The 17307-nt window shown below is 42.7% G+C and overlaps 1 protein-coding gene across 2 annotated transcripts in view; it reads right to left on the reverse strand.

The window, feature by feature from the left end:
* Positions 1-4081: 4081 nt before the first annotated feature.
* The window catches only part of Fat3 (FAT atypical cadherin 3), a gene marked incomplete at its 5' end in the record, with an annotated part of 616828 nt that continues 603602 nt past the window's right edge, over positions 4082-17307 (reverse strand). The window contains 5 exon segments of one of the 2 annotated variants that reach the window (XM_005379721.2): positions 4082-9684; positions 10292-10327; positions 10923-10982; positions 13144-13257; positions 16508-17160. In XM_005379721.2, coding sequence (XP_005379778.1) covers positions 9062-9684; positions 10292-10327; positions 10923-10982; positions 13144-13257; positions 16508-17160 — 1486 coding nt within the window. In that variant the 3' untranslated portion in view covers positions 4082-9061. 2 annotated transcript variants of the gene reach the window in all.

Genomic DNA, 17307 nt, shown 5'->3' on the forward strand with positions numbered 1-17307 from the left:
AAGAAAGTCTTGGATCAAGGTACTAGCATGGTTGGCTTCTTGTGATGGTCTTCTAGGGTCTTTATAATACCAAATTTTCATTGTACTCTCACATAGCAAGCAAAAGGAGGGTAAGCGAACTCTCTGGGGTTCCTTTTATAAGGGCACTAATCCTTATTTATTAATATATTTTCTTTATTTGTACGTGTTTGCAATGCATGGTGTCTATATTCATCTTGAGAGTAGGTACATGTACATGTTTTTTTTTTTTAGTCCCCTTCTGATTCCACCCACCTCCCCCACTACATTTCCCAATTTCATTCTTGTTATTATTATTCTCAGCTCGTGTTTGTGCCATGCAATGTTTACATTCATTGAATTTATTAGGCTCATGTATGTACTTCCCCGTTTCCTCCCCTTCTCCTCTCAGCCTTGGTCTCCTGGACTTCTTACCATTTGCAAGAGATCTATTTCCTTCTTCTGTTCTTCTTGTTCTTTGCACTTTGCCTTACTCTAATGAGATAAATCATATGGTATTTAATCTTGTGTGACTGGCATACTTCACTCAACACTATATTTTCCAGATACATCCATTTTCCTATGGTCTCCAATTTATTCTTCTTTATAGCCAAGTAGTATTCCATTATTTATAGATGAAAGCACTACCTTCATAACCTAATTACCTTCCAGATCCTCAGCCTCTTAATATTATCAGACTGGGGTTTAGATTTCAACACATGCATTTTGGGAGACACACATTCAGTTCATAAAATGTACAGACATAAATTTCCCTCATCTGAATCCTTCACACTTATAAAGTTGGGTAGAAACAAAAATAGCTACACTAAGAAAGTCCTCATCAATGAGCTGAAATCACGTAAATATAGTCTTTACTCCAATGCATCTCTCCCCACTTAGCACTGGAGTCTGAGGTCAAAGACTCCGCTGCTCTGGCTTTTGGTGGTTGTAGGCTCAATAGACTTAGTGCAATTCAGTGCAACCTACTGTCAACTAACAGGGAACATATTGCAAAGATGCAGGATGTCATGAAGCCTGAGACAGTGATGTGGGGGAGCTGGTTGGCTACTGGAATGCTTTGGGAGTGTACGGTAGAGCATAAAACATGGAAAAAGAAAATAATAAATGAAGACCATAAAAAGGCACCTGAGAAGAAAATTTGAATATAAAGGCTTAAAGAGTGCCTTTGATATTGTTAAAGAAGTGATCCTGGTTATGCTGGAAGGAGAAGTGGTGTGGAAAAATAGCGGCAAAGTAAAGAGGATCTTAATGTTCTGCTTTGAGTGGTTTTATATTGTTTCTATCTTCACGAGAAAGTAGTCATTTGTTACTTTGGAGTTATGTTTTGAAAAATACAAAACTATATTTATAAAGGTCTCCTTTCTTAAAGAAATAAATATATACCATATATGTCTGCATAGAAAATGGCCTGGAAGAATATACTGTGATAAGATCTTAGTGGTAAGTATTAAAGAAATATATATTGCTTCTTTATGACATTTTTTCTTGTCTGTCTTCACTTTCTCATTTTTGAAATGATCTTACATTGATTTATAAATAAGAAAATGAAATAATACATGCTGAGCATACCTAAACTTAAATCTAAAATCCAAAATGCTTCAAAATTAGAAAACTTTTTAATACTTTTCACAAAAGTCTACACTTGAATTCATGTGACAGATACAGACTCACTAAAACTATTGTATAAAACTACCTTCTGGCTATATGTATAAGATCTATATGAAACATAAATGAATTTCATGTTTAGACTTGGACTCCAAATCCAAAGATATATTATACATATACTCCAAAATTTAAAAAAATGAAATCCAAATATTTTTTGTTCTGACCATTTCATGTAAGGGATAGTCAGCCTATAGTACAAAAACTGAAGTGACAGTTTTAGAAAAGATCTTTTAAAATTTTCCATTAAGTCATTTGTTGCTGCGTGGTTCATTAGGCTATTTTAATTCCTCTACCAGTTTGCTTCAGGTTATCACTTATTATCTCATATTTAGATTGCTCCAAATCCTCCTTATTGAGATGGTATAGAGTAGGCATAATTGTCTGAAAGTTAATTAAAATTTAAAAAGCAAAAGAATGGAGAGGAAAGTGGAAAGGATTTTTAAAAGGAACAACCTACTTCCAGCTGTATCTCTAGGTTGAAAAATTATAAACTTTTGTGTACAGAAACTACTAGTTATCTATAACTCTCTAAGGATGATTTTTGCACAAATCCTGAATTTGACAGAACTGTTCTGTTGACCAGTTTGCATTTACTCAGGATGTTTTGGGGAGAACACTATTGGACAGCTCCTTTGCCTTGATGGCAAAAGGCAGATAAAGACTTGAGGTGTAGGTCAATGAAGATTACTTAGAGGGCTCTGACCTTCTTGGAGTGTACACTGTGAAAAGCAGAAATTTATTTATTGGTAAGAGTTTGGGCAAACTCGGGATCAATTTGATGGAAATTTTAAGAGAAACTGCTTAATAAAGGGAAGGCTTGACTGTTATCTTTTGAAAGGTGTGCTTTATAAGCCTGACCTCTGGCTGATGCATAGGAACTTGGATTTCTGCAAAGGGTGGCTTCATGTAAAAGGTACATGTAAAGGTTTCCTGTTTCTAGTGCATGACTGTAGAGGTGTGGAGTAGGACACTCGAAAGGCAGGGCACTTCAGCATCTCCAATGCCTCTCTTTAAACCCTTCTTACTAAAGTTTGTAATTTAAGACGGTTGCCTTTGTCAAAATGCGGTTTAGGGGTGAAAAGGGATTTAAATGAAGGCGTCATTGATTAATTTTCAATAAAAACACAATGTGTACTGAAGATCTGGGATATGATGGTAATGATGACACTACTCTGTCTTCAAGTAGCCTGTAGTATAGTGAGGAGGCCCTGGTACAATGAGATTAGTTTCTATTGGCTTGTGAGTGCCTATTTTAAGATTCCCATGACTTTCAGAAATCTTGTGAACCGCTTTCTCTTACTTTAATGACTTAAAATTAGTCACAATAGGAGTATTTATACCACAGAAATTGGCACATGCCACAAATTGGTGCTCCCCCACTGCGGTGAGTTGTTAAACACTTGCTCGAGTTCCATCTGACCATAGATGAGATAGTCAGAGTGTTGCAATATAGTGAGTACTGCCAGGGTGAGCCCTTGAAATCAGTGAAGATTTCAAGTAAGAACTGTGCCAAGCTGCGGCCATTTCCTATGGGTATATGGCACCTTGGTGCTGGGATCTCAGCAGCGTGAATTCTGTTATTGGTGCGGCAGGGCCCGCTCAGCGGCAGCCTCTGGGCTTGTTGTGCTGTGATCAGGCCACAGGCCCTGACTCACCGTTATCGGGGCGAAGCAGAGAGTGCTCCCCTCCTTCCTTCTAGAGAGCTTCTCGCTATCTCACTTCCTCTTCTAATCATTCATTTGAACCTTCTAAAATTTATATATACAATATTTATATATTAATTTTTATTATTTTATTATTATTTTTTGTACTGGGAATCGAACCTAGGGTCTTGCACATGCAAGGCAACTGCTCTTCCACTGAGCTATGTATATTTTAATGACTTTCACTCCATATAGGGAAGTTTCTGCAGATTTGGGGAAAAACTCAAATGCCAACTTTGCCCAAACGTTTGATACTTTTTTTTTCTTTTTTAAGGGAGGGAAGTGGTGGAGTTGCTGCTCCCAGCAGAGGTGAGATGCACGTGGGAGATTTTTTTGTGGAAGTGGAACTCAGTAACTATTATTTGTGCCAGCCTTCAACTCTCTTCACTTTTCTCCTCAGGAAAAGGTGCTTCAGGGTCTTTGCCCAGTAAAAAGTTACATAAGACTTCAACATATGTGGAGTCGAATTAATAGGAGTGTTTTGGGAAGTGAAAAGTCTCTGAGGAGAAAGAATCAGATACAACAGAACAAAGGCACCCCGCTTCCGATCAGAGTCCCTTCTCTTGGAAGGGTAGAAGAAGGTTAAAGTGAGCAGGGCCTTCCCACCTTGCCTTGCAGAACACAACCTCCTAAAAGCCATGCAAGAACTAAGGACAAAATAAAAGGAAACATTTAAAAAGAGTCAACACAGTGGCTAGTTTCATTCTTTTTTTACTCGAAAACTTGTTTTAACCATCAAATTTTGGCAGTTACAAACCTGTACACTGTTGGGGTTTTTGTTGTTGGTGGTGGTTAGTTTGTTTTCCTTCTTTTGTGTGTGTGGTGTTTTTGTTTTGTTTTGCTTTGAATTTTTTTTTTTTTTAAGAACACAAGACTGAATACTGCCCACAGCAATATATGCAGAAACAATCTTTTTCCCTTAGGGACAAGTTTCACTTCAAGTGTCAGCTTTCCCTTTTGCATAAGGTGTGGTGTGTGGTGTGTGCACATTTGGGTGAGTGCGCATGCAGGTGAAGAAATGATGGGCCTCATTTTGACTGAAATGGTACAATAGTCAGGTACTTAATAATGCGGAAAACACATTCATCCTAAATAATGTCAATAGAAATCATTTTCTTGATAACAGAGGAAGTTAAATGAAGACAGTAGAACCAAAGAAAGGTTACAGTACATTTTGAAATGATTAACAAACATCACTTTCAAATCTAAAATTCTCTGTTTTGTGTGTGTAGTTACCGCAAAAGTTCAGAGAACAACAGCATGGATGACTTGGAATTATATTGGACCCTCCAAATTAAAGCATCCTGATAGGCATCAAATATAGTATCTACAAAAGCCTGGAAAATTGAAACCATTTATATACAATTTTATAAACATTTTAAACACCAAAACATACATCTTTTACAAACCAGCCTGTTTACAACAGGTAAATGTACAAGACAATCTCTGATACAGTGCTTAAAAAGAACGGCCTCCCTTTCCAAACACATTTGTCACTCCCAAAATGCAGTAATGTGGGCTCATAAAATCGTTGGATAGTAGCAATTCAGGTGTTTGCTTGTTGGAAGGGTGCTATAGTACATACGAATGGGTCCAAACACACTCCATATCACTGTCCAATTCTCTAGTGCATCCTAAACATTGGAAGAGACTAATTATGGCCTTTGTGTATTATTACATGTAATTATTGCTTTTCATTAATATGTAAGGAAAGAAATACCTTATTCTTTTCCCATCTTAGCCAGCTGGCTAAATATTAACTGATACCAACCCCACATATAGTGACTTTGACCTCGGTATTATGTAATCAGAAGCTCGAAGACACTGAGGGTATTCATCAGAATAATGTGCAGTTGAACATTGCAGGACACAAACCAGCAAAAACACATAAGCATCTTCATGGACCACACAAAATGATTACACTAGAGAAATGCCTCTTCACATCTGCTTTTCCCATGGCTTGAAGCAAGTGAAAACATCAAAGCCAAACCATGTTAGCAGTATCTGTGTACTGACAGGGCAGCAGACTGAAGAGGCCAGAAAATTACCTGAACAATCCATGCAACATGAACACTAGGTTTTTCTGAATCATTCTATTAAAAAATGTTATTTTGGTCTTAAAATGATTTATCTTGATCATCTCTCTCCTCAGCCCCCTTGACTTTGATATGGAGACACAGCATTAGTGAGGGTAATGGGTAGGATGAGGATGGAAAGAGGCAGAAGGCCAATGGAATCTATATCCTACTTGTCCTTTTTCCAGGCTGTGCTAGTGATTTCCAAGGGAGGTCCCAGGTGAATCCCAGAGTAAATCCGCATTCTAGGGCTCTGGTTGATTAGAATGATAGGGCAAACCTCAGATGCATGGGCTTGACCTATTTACATTACTAAGTCTTTTCGTATGGCGTTTCATGAGTGGGGACACTGAGAGCAAGACATGAATGGGACTCAGCAGCAAAATACTTGTAGAGGAATGGCAATAAATGAAGCACCTACTTTATTCAATGTTTATTGCCTCATAGCTTCTAGGTGCTGCATGACTAATGTCAACAGCTCGGCTACTCTCAACCTGACCAGAACATGTGCAATTCAAGTAAAGTGCCTACAACAGGGTAGTGGAACATGGCTTCCAGGAGATGGCACATAGGTGTCAGAAAAAAGGGAAAGATACTGAGTGGCTTAAGTATTTTCCATGTGGTTCATCATGGTGGAGGGGGTAGGAACAAACAACAAGCAGTGCTAGTGGTAAGAAAAATAAAAACAAAAACAAAAATGCTCTATAATTGATGACTGACCTAAATTCAATTCTGTACTTACCACTTCATGCCAATTTTAGAAACATTAATTTAGGAAAAGTAGAATTTTGATGAGCACCGAAAGAAATGTATGAATTCTTTAAGCATACCATTTCTGAGAGTAGGGTACTGCAAAGAAACAAGATTATGAAGATTCCAGAGAAATAGTCTATATTCATGGAGCGTACATATTTCCTTGCATTACAAAAAAGGAATGTTGGGAGATCAGAGGGTCCATCGGAAGCAATTGGTTGCCATGCTCAGTGCAGTTTCGTGGTGAACAATGTTATGTACAGAGAACATTGTCCAAATGGATGTTTCTAGTCATTGTTCAGATATTTAACTTCCACTGTGAGCCTGGGCAAGTCTCTTCCTCTGTCTTGGTATATTTCCTCTTTTATGAAATATGAGTGTTGGACCTGCAAATCTTTAGGACCCTATCAGTTCTTTGAATCAGTGGTCACCGCACCTAGTTCCACTATGGCTTGACTGCAACCCATTTTGTAATCTACAGGGCAATGTAATTTCCCAGAAGATGAAGAGGTATCATGTGTTTAAAGATAATGGATCAAAACATAACATATGCTCATCTGGAATATATTTAATTGCAGAAGTATTCTGCAAAAAAGTAGGGAAAATATCTTGAAGAAAGTGATATTTTACATAGGTCAGAGCAAATGGCAGGCACCATTTTCTTTGGTGACTTCATTAGGATCTATTTATGCCTTCATTACTGTGTCAGCCAGGCATTCTCCCTTGAAGAGATGCTGTGTAAGCAGTAGTGACTCATCAGCATTAATCTCCTTCTAATATTTCCTGGAGGCAAGAAATGAATTGTTGGTTTTACTTTGATGGTTTTTATGTCACTGAATTATTAAAAATGTAGCAGTGATTCAATTCTAACCCATTAGTTTGTCATTTTCTCTGTAATTCTTGAAAATGTGCTTCTTACATAAGAAAAATGCCAAAGACTTTATTCTCGAAAGCAGCTTTAGTGAAATTCATTTAATTCAAGACCACAGTGTGGATAATGCCTCCATGAGTAGGTCTGACCAACAGACAAGGAAAAGAAAGGCTGAAAACCCTGTGAAGTGTATCCACTTAGGAAGTTTGGGAATGAAAAGAGATAATTTTTAAAATGACAAATGTTCAGAAACACTAACTCCTACCGTGAAGTAAGTGGATTAAACATGACTGAAAAAATGAAGAGTACGTCTGAGTGGATGATATGTAGACTCATGACAGTACAATTTACACACCAATGCCAGATATTATCAGAAACTTTGAACATAGAGATTTGCTCATTCAGCAGATATTGCAAATATGCAATGTATTTACCACGGTCACTGCATGGGTGGCCATAATCTGATTGAAGCAAAAGAAGAAAGTCACTCAAGTTGTTGACTTTAACTTTTAAGTATCAGGTTATTGTATCTCCAGTGGAATAATTCTCCTGTCAGTTTTGGAAAGTCACAGAGAACGCTCACAGGTCAGACGGGAGGAAAACCCCAGGGTATAATTAAATATTACACATTTTTAAAATTGAGGTTTGTTCTGGAAAATTATAAAATACTGTTTTTAAAAAGCACAGTTTTGCTTTAACTTTATACAAATGGCAGTACCAAAATTAAGTTGACTGAATTGAAGTAAAATAGGGCATTTGGTGTTTCTCTAACATCACTGAGATTGGAGAAGCTGGACGGTGCGCGTGTGCGCTGGCAGGGCTTGCAGCACAGGCCCTTTCCTGGAACCTCATGCTTTCTTTCCTTAAGAGCAGCCTCACTGGGCATCGAGTGCAAGCACATATTTGTAATAGGCCCAGACACGCACACACTTATCATTTATATACAATAACTAGTCTACCTTCCTTTTTTAAAAATGTAATTATTTTATAATGATGATACTACGAATTTAGAATAACATGTACCTTTTTATCTGCATTATTAAGAATTGTGATTATTCAGCTTGAAATTTTGAAAGTATCACATTTTCTTTTTGTCCTGAATTTATGAATTTTGCTTAACCTTCTAAATCACATTTTAGAGAACAGTAGAAGAAGAGAGGCCAATTTGTGTAGCCAAGATAGAATAATAGTGATGCCTGGAAAAATTGACCAGAAAACACGAAACCAGATAATCACATTCTTTCTAATGTTTGACTGGCATTAATCTTCTCCTAATCCACAAGTTGGAACCCAGATAGCTTCATATTGCTCTTCACTGATTACGTTCTCAAAGATCATAAAACCCAACTATATCATACTGGATGCTTAACACAAGCAAAAAAACAGCATACTAAACATGTTACTCAAACCTAATTTTTTAGCTGAAAATTGGGTGGCTTATTAAAAAAATAGAGTTGATTTTAAAGGCTTTAGCCCATTTCCTCATTGGATATTTGTTTCTCTTTTTGTTCATCTAAGATACTAACTTCTTCAACAACCATTACTACTATTTCCATTTATTATTTTCATTTCATTGGCTCAAAATGACATGCAACAATATTTCTCTGATTGTTGCCAGTTATTAATACTGCAAGGGCTGATGCTGTCACACTTTCTAGGGCACAATACTGCACAAAGCTGTACGAGATCTGCTGTTTGAAGTGGTGAGTGAGCTCATTTCCTGCTCTCCTTGGCGTTCTTCGCCATGAATGCAGGTACCTACTGCAAGAGTTCTTGGCCCCCTCTCAGAAACAATTTTTGAGCCTCTCCTTTTCACCCAACTGGGTCAAGCTTGCTTGTGAATACTGTAACTTGCGAGGAAGTTCCTTGAGGAAAATACCATATTTCCACAGAATGTCCTCCACTGCAACACAAGCCCAGCCGATCCCCTTCCACTTTTTCCATGGCAACAGGGCGTGGAGCCCGTGGCATGGCCTCTACACTTGGGTCTGGTGCTGAGTCTCCACAAAGGGTATGTGAAGGTTGGTGAGGCTGGGCTCACCCACACTCTCATAGTCACTCATGGCCACTTCGGAATCATCGAAGCCACAGGTGGCCGACACATCTGAGGACGAGGTGCCTCTGGAATTGTGCAAGGATAGAGACACGCTGTCTGCTGGGCCTGTAGCCTCTGTGCCTTGGCTCATGCTCACAGCAAAAGTACTAAATTCACAGCCGGCAGGAGGGCCCACCAAATCCATTTCATTGGGGAAGGGGTGAGGAGGGAGGTACTGGCTAGGGTGGAACTGGGGCCTTCTCCTGCAGTCTGGGCTCAGTGTGCTGGCCAGGGAGACAGGCTGGGAGGGTGGCAGGGCCTCATACTGGTCTGGGAAGTCTTCAGGCAGGGGAGGGGGCAGCTGGTCCTGACTCAAGAACTCTTCCTCATGAGGGGGTGGGTATTCGCTGTCAATGTCATAGCCCCCCAGGTAGTAGTCGCTCTCCAGCTCCCGGGTGCTGCCCTGGTGTGCAGGTCCTCCATCCTGGTTCTCGTAGCTGGGCACTTCCTCTATGTCTGACAGGCGTGCCCCTGGCATCCAGTCAGAGGTGTCCCAGTGGTAGGCTGTGAGAGAAATGCCAAGATAGTTAAAGCTAATTCTGTCAGACTGGAATTGGGGCACAGCTGGGAAAGGAGCAGAGAAGGACGTTGCATGCAACTCTTAACTTCCAGGAGACCCTAAGAAACCAGGGGTCATCAGGGGTCATTGTGTGCTACTGACAAGGGTGTCTCAGGGTCAGACATGCTCTGCTCTGAGGAGAACAAGCAGTGGCCGCTTGGGGAGATGGTGTCTGCTTGCTGCAGAGCCCACACTCAGCCATGCCACTGAGGACATGCTGAACAGACACAGTTTGAGAACCCCTGATCCCCACTCTGGTGCACTCTTCCTACCACATGCTGCACCGGGAGCCAGACCGGCTGCATGCTGACAGAGAGATGCGTCCACTGCACTGTGGACCATAGAAAGCAAGAAAGGGTGCGGGCAAATGGAGGCATCGCACACAGGGGAGAAGATGCTGGTGGCGCTTTCACCTTCAACGCAGCACACAAGACACCTAGAACATGCACAAGTTACATCAAAGAGACTCAGACGGGATGAGGAGGGGCCAGGCAAGAATGAACTCAGCAAAGCAAAAGGCAAAATAAAGTGTGCTGGGGTAACAACAGTCACCTCGGTTGTAGTTTTGTCCTTGGTCCATGACAGACACTGTTTAAATACAAAGTAAAAAGTAAAGCTGACAACCCACATCACATGAGGAGAGGTAAAGCAGAGCATTTTAAAGGCTTAAAAATGCATCTACAATACTATGAGCTATGACTGAGTATAGCCTTTTAAAAATTTTCACCACTGTTATTTACAAAATAAAAAGATAAATCCTACCCATATTATGCTCTAATTTTAGGAAATCACTAAGGAAAGGTATATGGTTGAAATTAATCCCTATGCTTCTGTAGTTTTTGTTGCTTTTGTAAGTATCTTCAGCTCAGAGTCGGTGCTTAACAAATACATGTTGAATGCAAGAATGAATTCAACGTTAATCTCAATTCCCTAACCCTAACTAACGGGACACTTTTCTCTTGGAAGGGATTTTATAAGAGTACCCCATACATTTAAAAAAGCTATGACCTAGGTTTTTCTTCAATTTTATTCCAATCCATACAGAAAGCGTCTTGTTTGAAAGAGCCTGTTTATTGCCCTGTGTTGATTAAAATCATCCTTAGTACAAAGTAACAAGGGAACAAAATTGCTAAAATAGTAACTCCTCATGCAAAGAAATACTATGGAAGAAAAATGTAAATACCTTCATTCTCTATGTTGTCAACTACATTGTTGACAAGCTGAATGACAGTCACTATGGAGGCTTGTGGTAGGAAAGAAGATGGGGAAGGAAGGACAGTTTCAGGTTAGTTGTGTCTTTTAAACACATTAACTTTTTAAACAAAAATCATGAAGATACAGCACGTAAACACTGACAGCCTTCTCACACTGTGTCTTTCAGGATCTGTTTCAATGGACACTTTGATCGGGAAGATCCAGGGATTGCTGGAATGGAAAAGAAAAGCCGCAAGTCTGATGCTGTCCTTCTCAAATACATGACTGGCAGAGATTTCTGGGTCATAAATTCACACCTCATGGCCCAGTAAAATCAATCTAGGAAGGCAGCGGCTCATCAAGTTCATGCTAATTTCTCATTAGCAACTCCCAAAGGCTCTCAGAGGAAGACCTCACTGTTCCCTGGGATAATTACTCGCTGACTAGTCATGCTGCTCTGAGCCTAGCGCCAGTGACGGAAGATGCCCTCTGCAGATGCGATGGCTTCTCACTCACATGATGCCCCTGATAGCCCAGATGGATTGAAGGCCCAGTTTCTGCTCATAGTGTGGACAGAAGTCAGCAACTGGCCTCTCAAATAGTTAAAATCACATAGAATTCTAGATGGTCTATTTGGGTTTCTTCAGTGGCTGATACCTGCAGGTTGTGGGGAGATGGCAGGTTTAAAATGAATTTGATGGAAGTTCCTCCCACCATCTGCCTGAGTCATGAAAGGGCAAGTGCATGCCTACAAGAACCTGTACAGATGGTCAACTGGCAACACTGCTGCCGCTGCTGCCTGTGGGTGGGACACTGTCTGTTCGTGACATTTTATTTACAAGGCCAACTAGCTATAGCTTTTCTGTTGGCTGAGGATGAGAAAGGAGGCACTGAGTCAAACATCTGGGTCAAAGATCTTTAGCTGTGACATTCTGTGAATGGTCAGAAATCCACCATTACATGGCTCGCTATTTCAGCAGAGAGATACAGAAGCTTCTGTACTTCCAAGTGGAAGACACTGTGGGTAATGGTGGTGAAAGTAGGTCATTTCAAGTCCATGATTACTTTTATGGTCCTGGAATTCACCTGTCCCTGTATTTCCCTTGGAGGTAGACTGTGCCATTTTCATTTTTCACTTCTGTGTATAAAATGCCCAGGATATGACCTAGCACACAGGAGAAACTCAGCAAGGGTTTCTGGACTGAATGATTAGATAAATTAGTAAGTACCGAATTTTTGCTAATTGTTGATAATTGGGAAAATGGCCCAAGTATAGGTTATGGTAAGGCAACCTGTCCCTGTGGCAATGATTAGAAATTAATTTTTTTTACCACCATATGATGAACAGTTACTATTCTACAGTGGTTTCTGCTTTCCCTTCCTTCTCTGCAGAGAACAAACTAACCTCCAGAGCTGGTTCCTTAGCTCAGAAACCTCAGATCAGCATTTCACACTCTTCTCTAGGTGGACCTTTATAAGAAGTAGCAATAGCAGCTTTGGGGTCATCAAGTAGTCTGTGAGCCGGAAGGACTTGCAACACTCAGGGAGGAAGTACATTTTCTTAAGGCACTGCTTCATAGAATTTTGTTCATATTTATTTATTTATTTATTTTTGAGACGGGTCTAGCTATGTAGCCCAGGCTGGCCTCCAGCCTGTGGCAACCCTCTTGCCTCAACTGCCCAAGTGCTGGCTTAACAGGCATATACCACCTGCCTGGCAATTTTTAATCAAATCTACAAAAGCTCATGGCCCCAAATGATTATAAGGGAGATTCAGTGAATCAGGACGCCACTGACTTCACAGAAAGGTATCATTTCTCTGAAGTAATTTCTAATGGTGGGGAGGTTGGATGCACAGTGAAGAAGGAAGAGATCATCAGTAAAATAAAAAAGAACTAGCTCTCTTTATCTGCTGTAAAGTAGCACCTGGAATGAGATAGTTTTATCACATACTAAACCAAAAAAGATCCACTACTGGAGGCCCAGGGGAACTTTGTCAACCCGAGTGGGGTCCACTCAGAGCTGCAATGTATGCGGGTTCCTCTGGCAATGACATGAAACAAGAGAGTCAATTAGAAACCTGATGAAAATGCCCCAAAGCTCAGGACAGGTGAAAAGCAAAGCCAGTCAGTCCATCACCTTCCCAGCAAGCCTTGTTTTCCAGCACAGTAAGCAGAATCCACCTACATAGAACACAGAAGTCTCCTTACCGTTGTCATCAGCAGAATCTGACTGGAAGGAGCTGAGGGACTGAACTTCAGAGGTGCTGCCTTTATTACTGCCTGAAAAACAGGTTACTTCTCCTGGGTCATCAACCCCTTTGTCTTCGTGAACAGCCAAAGAGAAAGCAGAAATGACACTGGTTACCTTGGGCATATTTTAAGTCCTCTTCCTCCACCCTCCAACCTAGTTCAGGGCTCTTTCATTTGCTTAGAGAAAAGAACAGCTCCACAATAGAAAATTGATTGTGCCATCGGGGGCAAAGGTCTGTCAATCAAATGATTTACATTATGGATTTGAAGCCCTTAACCTGTGGTAAATGAGCTTCCAAATAGCTGACAGCTGAAAGTAGCTGTTCCCTTCTCAAAGTGAGTGACTACGTGAAGAGTGAAACGAAAATGAAGTGGCTGCATTGCTCTTTGCCATTCAGACTTAATTTACATCATTTACATGAACTGATGTGGTGTCAACACCAGGTTAAATGAGATTACTTTTAAAATAGGGTATAAATATTTTATAGGGAAGAATGCCATCACACTTATTCTGGTTGCCATCTCTGCGGAGCGAGTGGAGTTTTCAGCTCTGCCTTCTAGAGGGCAGTGTGGCATCATTTTTGGGAACAATGTTTTGTGTCCTGTGTTTAGTAGGAGGTCAGTCAGTGGTGTGAATGCGCCTTAGTCACATCTTCTTCCCTCTCTATTGTACAGAGAGATCCTGAACAGCAACCCCCTACACACCACCTCACACATACCAGGGCTACTTCTTTGTATTCGATGAACTAAAGGAAGCAATAAAAGCACCCGTATCTTGGGGTTGTGAAGTGCAAAAAGAATTAGTTGCCTACATGTTGTCTTGCCAGCTAACTCTGCCTTGCTTAACAGAGAAGGAAATGTATTCAGTAAAGCCCAACAATACTTTGGGGGAAAATGTGAGTTTTGGCCTGAAGTAGGTCCTGGAAATAAAGCTGTCACATCATGAAGTGGTGACAGAAAATGACCACTAGGAAAAGCTGCAAATCATCACACAACATGAGGGTACAAAGAGGTGCAGAGCTGTGATTAAGATAACTGTTCTTGCTCATGGCCACAAAAATCCCTGTTTCCTCCATAAAGGGCAGTGTTAGCAGTAGGCATGATGTCTCTGCATCTGCTGTCAGATACTGAAGGCACAGAAAAACGAAGAGCTGGATAAACAACTGATATAAGTGGCGGGAGGCACCAGGGAGAATTTCACCTTCCAGCAGCCACACTGCAAAATAAGAAGATGTGCCTCAGCCAAGTATGAGGTGCACACAAGCTTATCCCTAAATACCAGGAGGAAATGGCAAATGATTCACCCTGGTGGACACAGTGCCTGCATGAAACTCCCCCACTCCTCCTCCACTTACTCAAAACTCTTTTTTCTCACTGCTAAAAAGAGAGAGCCTAATTAGCTAGTGGACTGCCAACATTCCAGTAAAGTCCGACTCTACAGACAATTGAAGAGTAGATATATATTTGCAGTTTACATCCAAGGGCAACTACTTAAAATATAAATGTGTCTACAGAAAGAATCAGCAGATGGCATGTTGGGGCGGCACTAGAACAGAAATATCTCATCCTTGGCTCGCCTCTCTCATCAAGACAGCCTTATTTCCCTCTTCCCTCTTTCCTCTTTCCTGCCCAAGATTCCAAGAAGAGTGCTGATAAGAGCACAGACTGTGGGCCTGATGCACAGACTCTTGCCTTTGCTAATGATGTGCCTCAGGCAAGTTATTTTACCTATTCAAGCCTGTTTCTCTCTCCACGAACTGATGGGCTGATAATGGTACCCATATGGTACAACACCCAGCAGGTGGACTTACCTTTCCATACTCAACAAATCTCTTTGTCCTTCACCCTGGCATTCGTAGCTTCTACCTTGATGGCTCCACTAAGGAGTTCTTGAGGTCCTAAGAATCTTCTAGATAGTGAGCTCAGCAAGTCATATCAAATCTTTGGTGGCCTCTATAGTACACCATACTGCTGACCTTACCAGTACTCTCTTTTGGCTTTGAAATAGCAGGTCTCTCCTTTTTGATCATTGGTAAATACGGATGTCTCCCTTCCTGGTTCCTCCCTTTTTGCTTTTCATCCACTAGTGGGAATCTCCAAGGTTCTTTGGAAGCTGGTTTCACTACCCTTAATTTACTCTTGCTTTTTAGCGAGAAGCTCTATGCCTGCACAGCCAACCATACTGCATGCAGATGATGTCCAAATTTTCACTTCTAGGGTTGACTTCTTTCTCTGAACAACAGAGCCAGATACCGTATACCTCTGGTAATTCTGCATGCTTCCTCTACAGTGCTGTAGCTACTTCCTGTTTCTAAAAGGCTCTCTTCAGTAGCATCCTACTGAAACCCTACTCATGCTTAAAAATATCCCAGGAACACTCCCTTTATCCATGAAGAGTCTTTGTATCCCATCAGCTGTCTGTGCTCTTTAGGTCCACTTGAAACTCCCCTCCCCTTCCTGTCCCGACATGTACCACAATCTTGCAACCACGCCTTGGGAAACTGGATAAAGTCAAGGTTACAGCAGGCCTTGGCTTAGTCTCATCTGAGCTGACGCGAGGGCAGAGAGAACCATCTCCATCCCTTATCTAGAAGCTCACAGAGGCTCTCTGCTTTCTTTCCTTTCCAGTCCTGCTCAGTCTGTTCTCCAGGTGTCACTTGCCTGCTTAGGAACCTGCACTACTGCTGCTGCTGAAATGCATAGTCTCTGCCCTGCAGCTCACCAGACGTTGGCTACCCCAACCTCCTCTGCACTCTTCACACCAAGTCCTCTCCCGCCCTGGGCCTTTGCACCTGTGGCCCCTCCCTGAGCCTTGAATCCTGCTGCAGGAGGCCAAAGAGAGAGCGGAACGACCTGGCCTGAATCCCTTTTCCTGCCTTGTGGTTCACCTCTTCCTTCTATGGACTCTGCATTACAGCCAAACAGAACAACTTTCTTTCCTTCCGGTCTCATGGGCCCGGCTCAGTGGCACGCCCTGCTTTCCGCAGACCCTTTTCCCTGCCTTGATCTAACTCAGATGCCCTGTACTTCTCTCACACCTTCTTCTGATCTTCCAGAACACACGGTCTGGTCGTCACTCACAGGGCTATGCTGCTCCTGTTGGAGCCAGCAGGTGCTCTGTGGTGAGACATTAAATTACCCCCCGAGGCTCATTTCCCCCCCCCCCCTTGAGTGGAGTTAGAACTGTACTAGTTTTTCGGGGTGGTCGCGAAGACGCCCTCTGGCACGTGGAAATTGAACGCTCAGGGCAGGCGGCTCTCCCCTCCCCTCCCCTCCCCTATCCTCCACAGAGCCAGCGCCCTAGAGCTGCTCCCCTACTCACTCTCGGAGCCAGCGTCCCAGCCGTCCTTCCGGAGGGAGTCGCAATCCGAGCGGCAGGGCGACACGGCCGGGAGGTTGGGGGCCACGCTGCACACCACCACGCCCCGCCGGGCCGTCAGGATGCGCGGGGACTCGGGGTGGAACGTGCTCATCTCCTGGTGCTCGCCGCCCAGCCCGTCCACGAGTTTGTCCAGGTTGCTCCTGGAGTCGCTCTGGAAGCAGGGGGTGTAGGCCATGGGGCGCACGGGCACCTGCGGGGGCCCCACCTCCTGGTAGACGTTGCGCCCGTCGCCCCCGCGCAGGCTGCGGAAGGGGATGCCGTTGCTCTTGTGCAGCAGCGCGGCCGTGGCGGGGTCCTGCACCAGCGTGATGTTGTTGCGGGAGTAGTTCTTGCGGAAGACCTTCTTGCGGAAGACGATGAAGAGCACGATCAGGATGAAGATGACGAAGAGGACCACGGCGATCCCGATGAGCTCCTCCTTGCCCACGTAGGAATGGCCCGCCTGGATGTTGGGCACCACCACGGGGCGCAGCCCGCAGTACTGGCCCACGAAGCCGGGCGTGCAGTTGCACAGAAAGGAGCCGAACACGTTCACGCAGGCGCCCCCGTTTTCACACTCCTCTCGTTCGCACTCGTTGACGTCCTCCTCACACCTTTAGGGGGAGAACACAAAGAAGCCCGCCCCAAGGTCAGGACCCGCGGGCATCCACCGGTGCGCTGGGGCGCCAGAAGCAAGGGCTCTCTTCAAGCGAGAAGAGTGCACACGCTGCCGGGAGTGTGCATGTGTATGTGTGGGGGTG

Source organism: Chinchilla lanigera, unplaced genomic scaffold (assembly GCF_000276665.1).
Source record: "Chinchilla lanigera isolate Chin_1 unplaced genomic scaffold, ChiLan1.0 scaffold00013, whole genome shotgun sequence".
Lineage (NCBI taxonomy): Eukaryota > Metazoa > Chordata > Mammalia > Rodentia > Chinchillidae > Chinchilla > Chinchilla lanigera.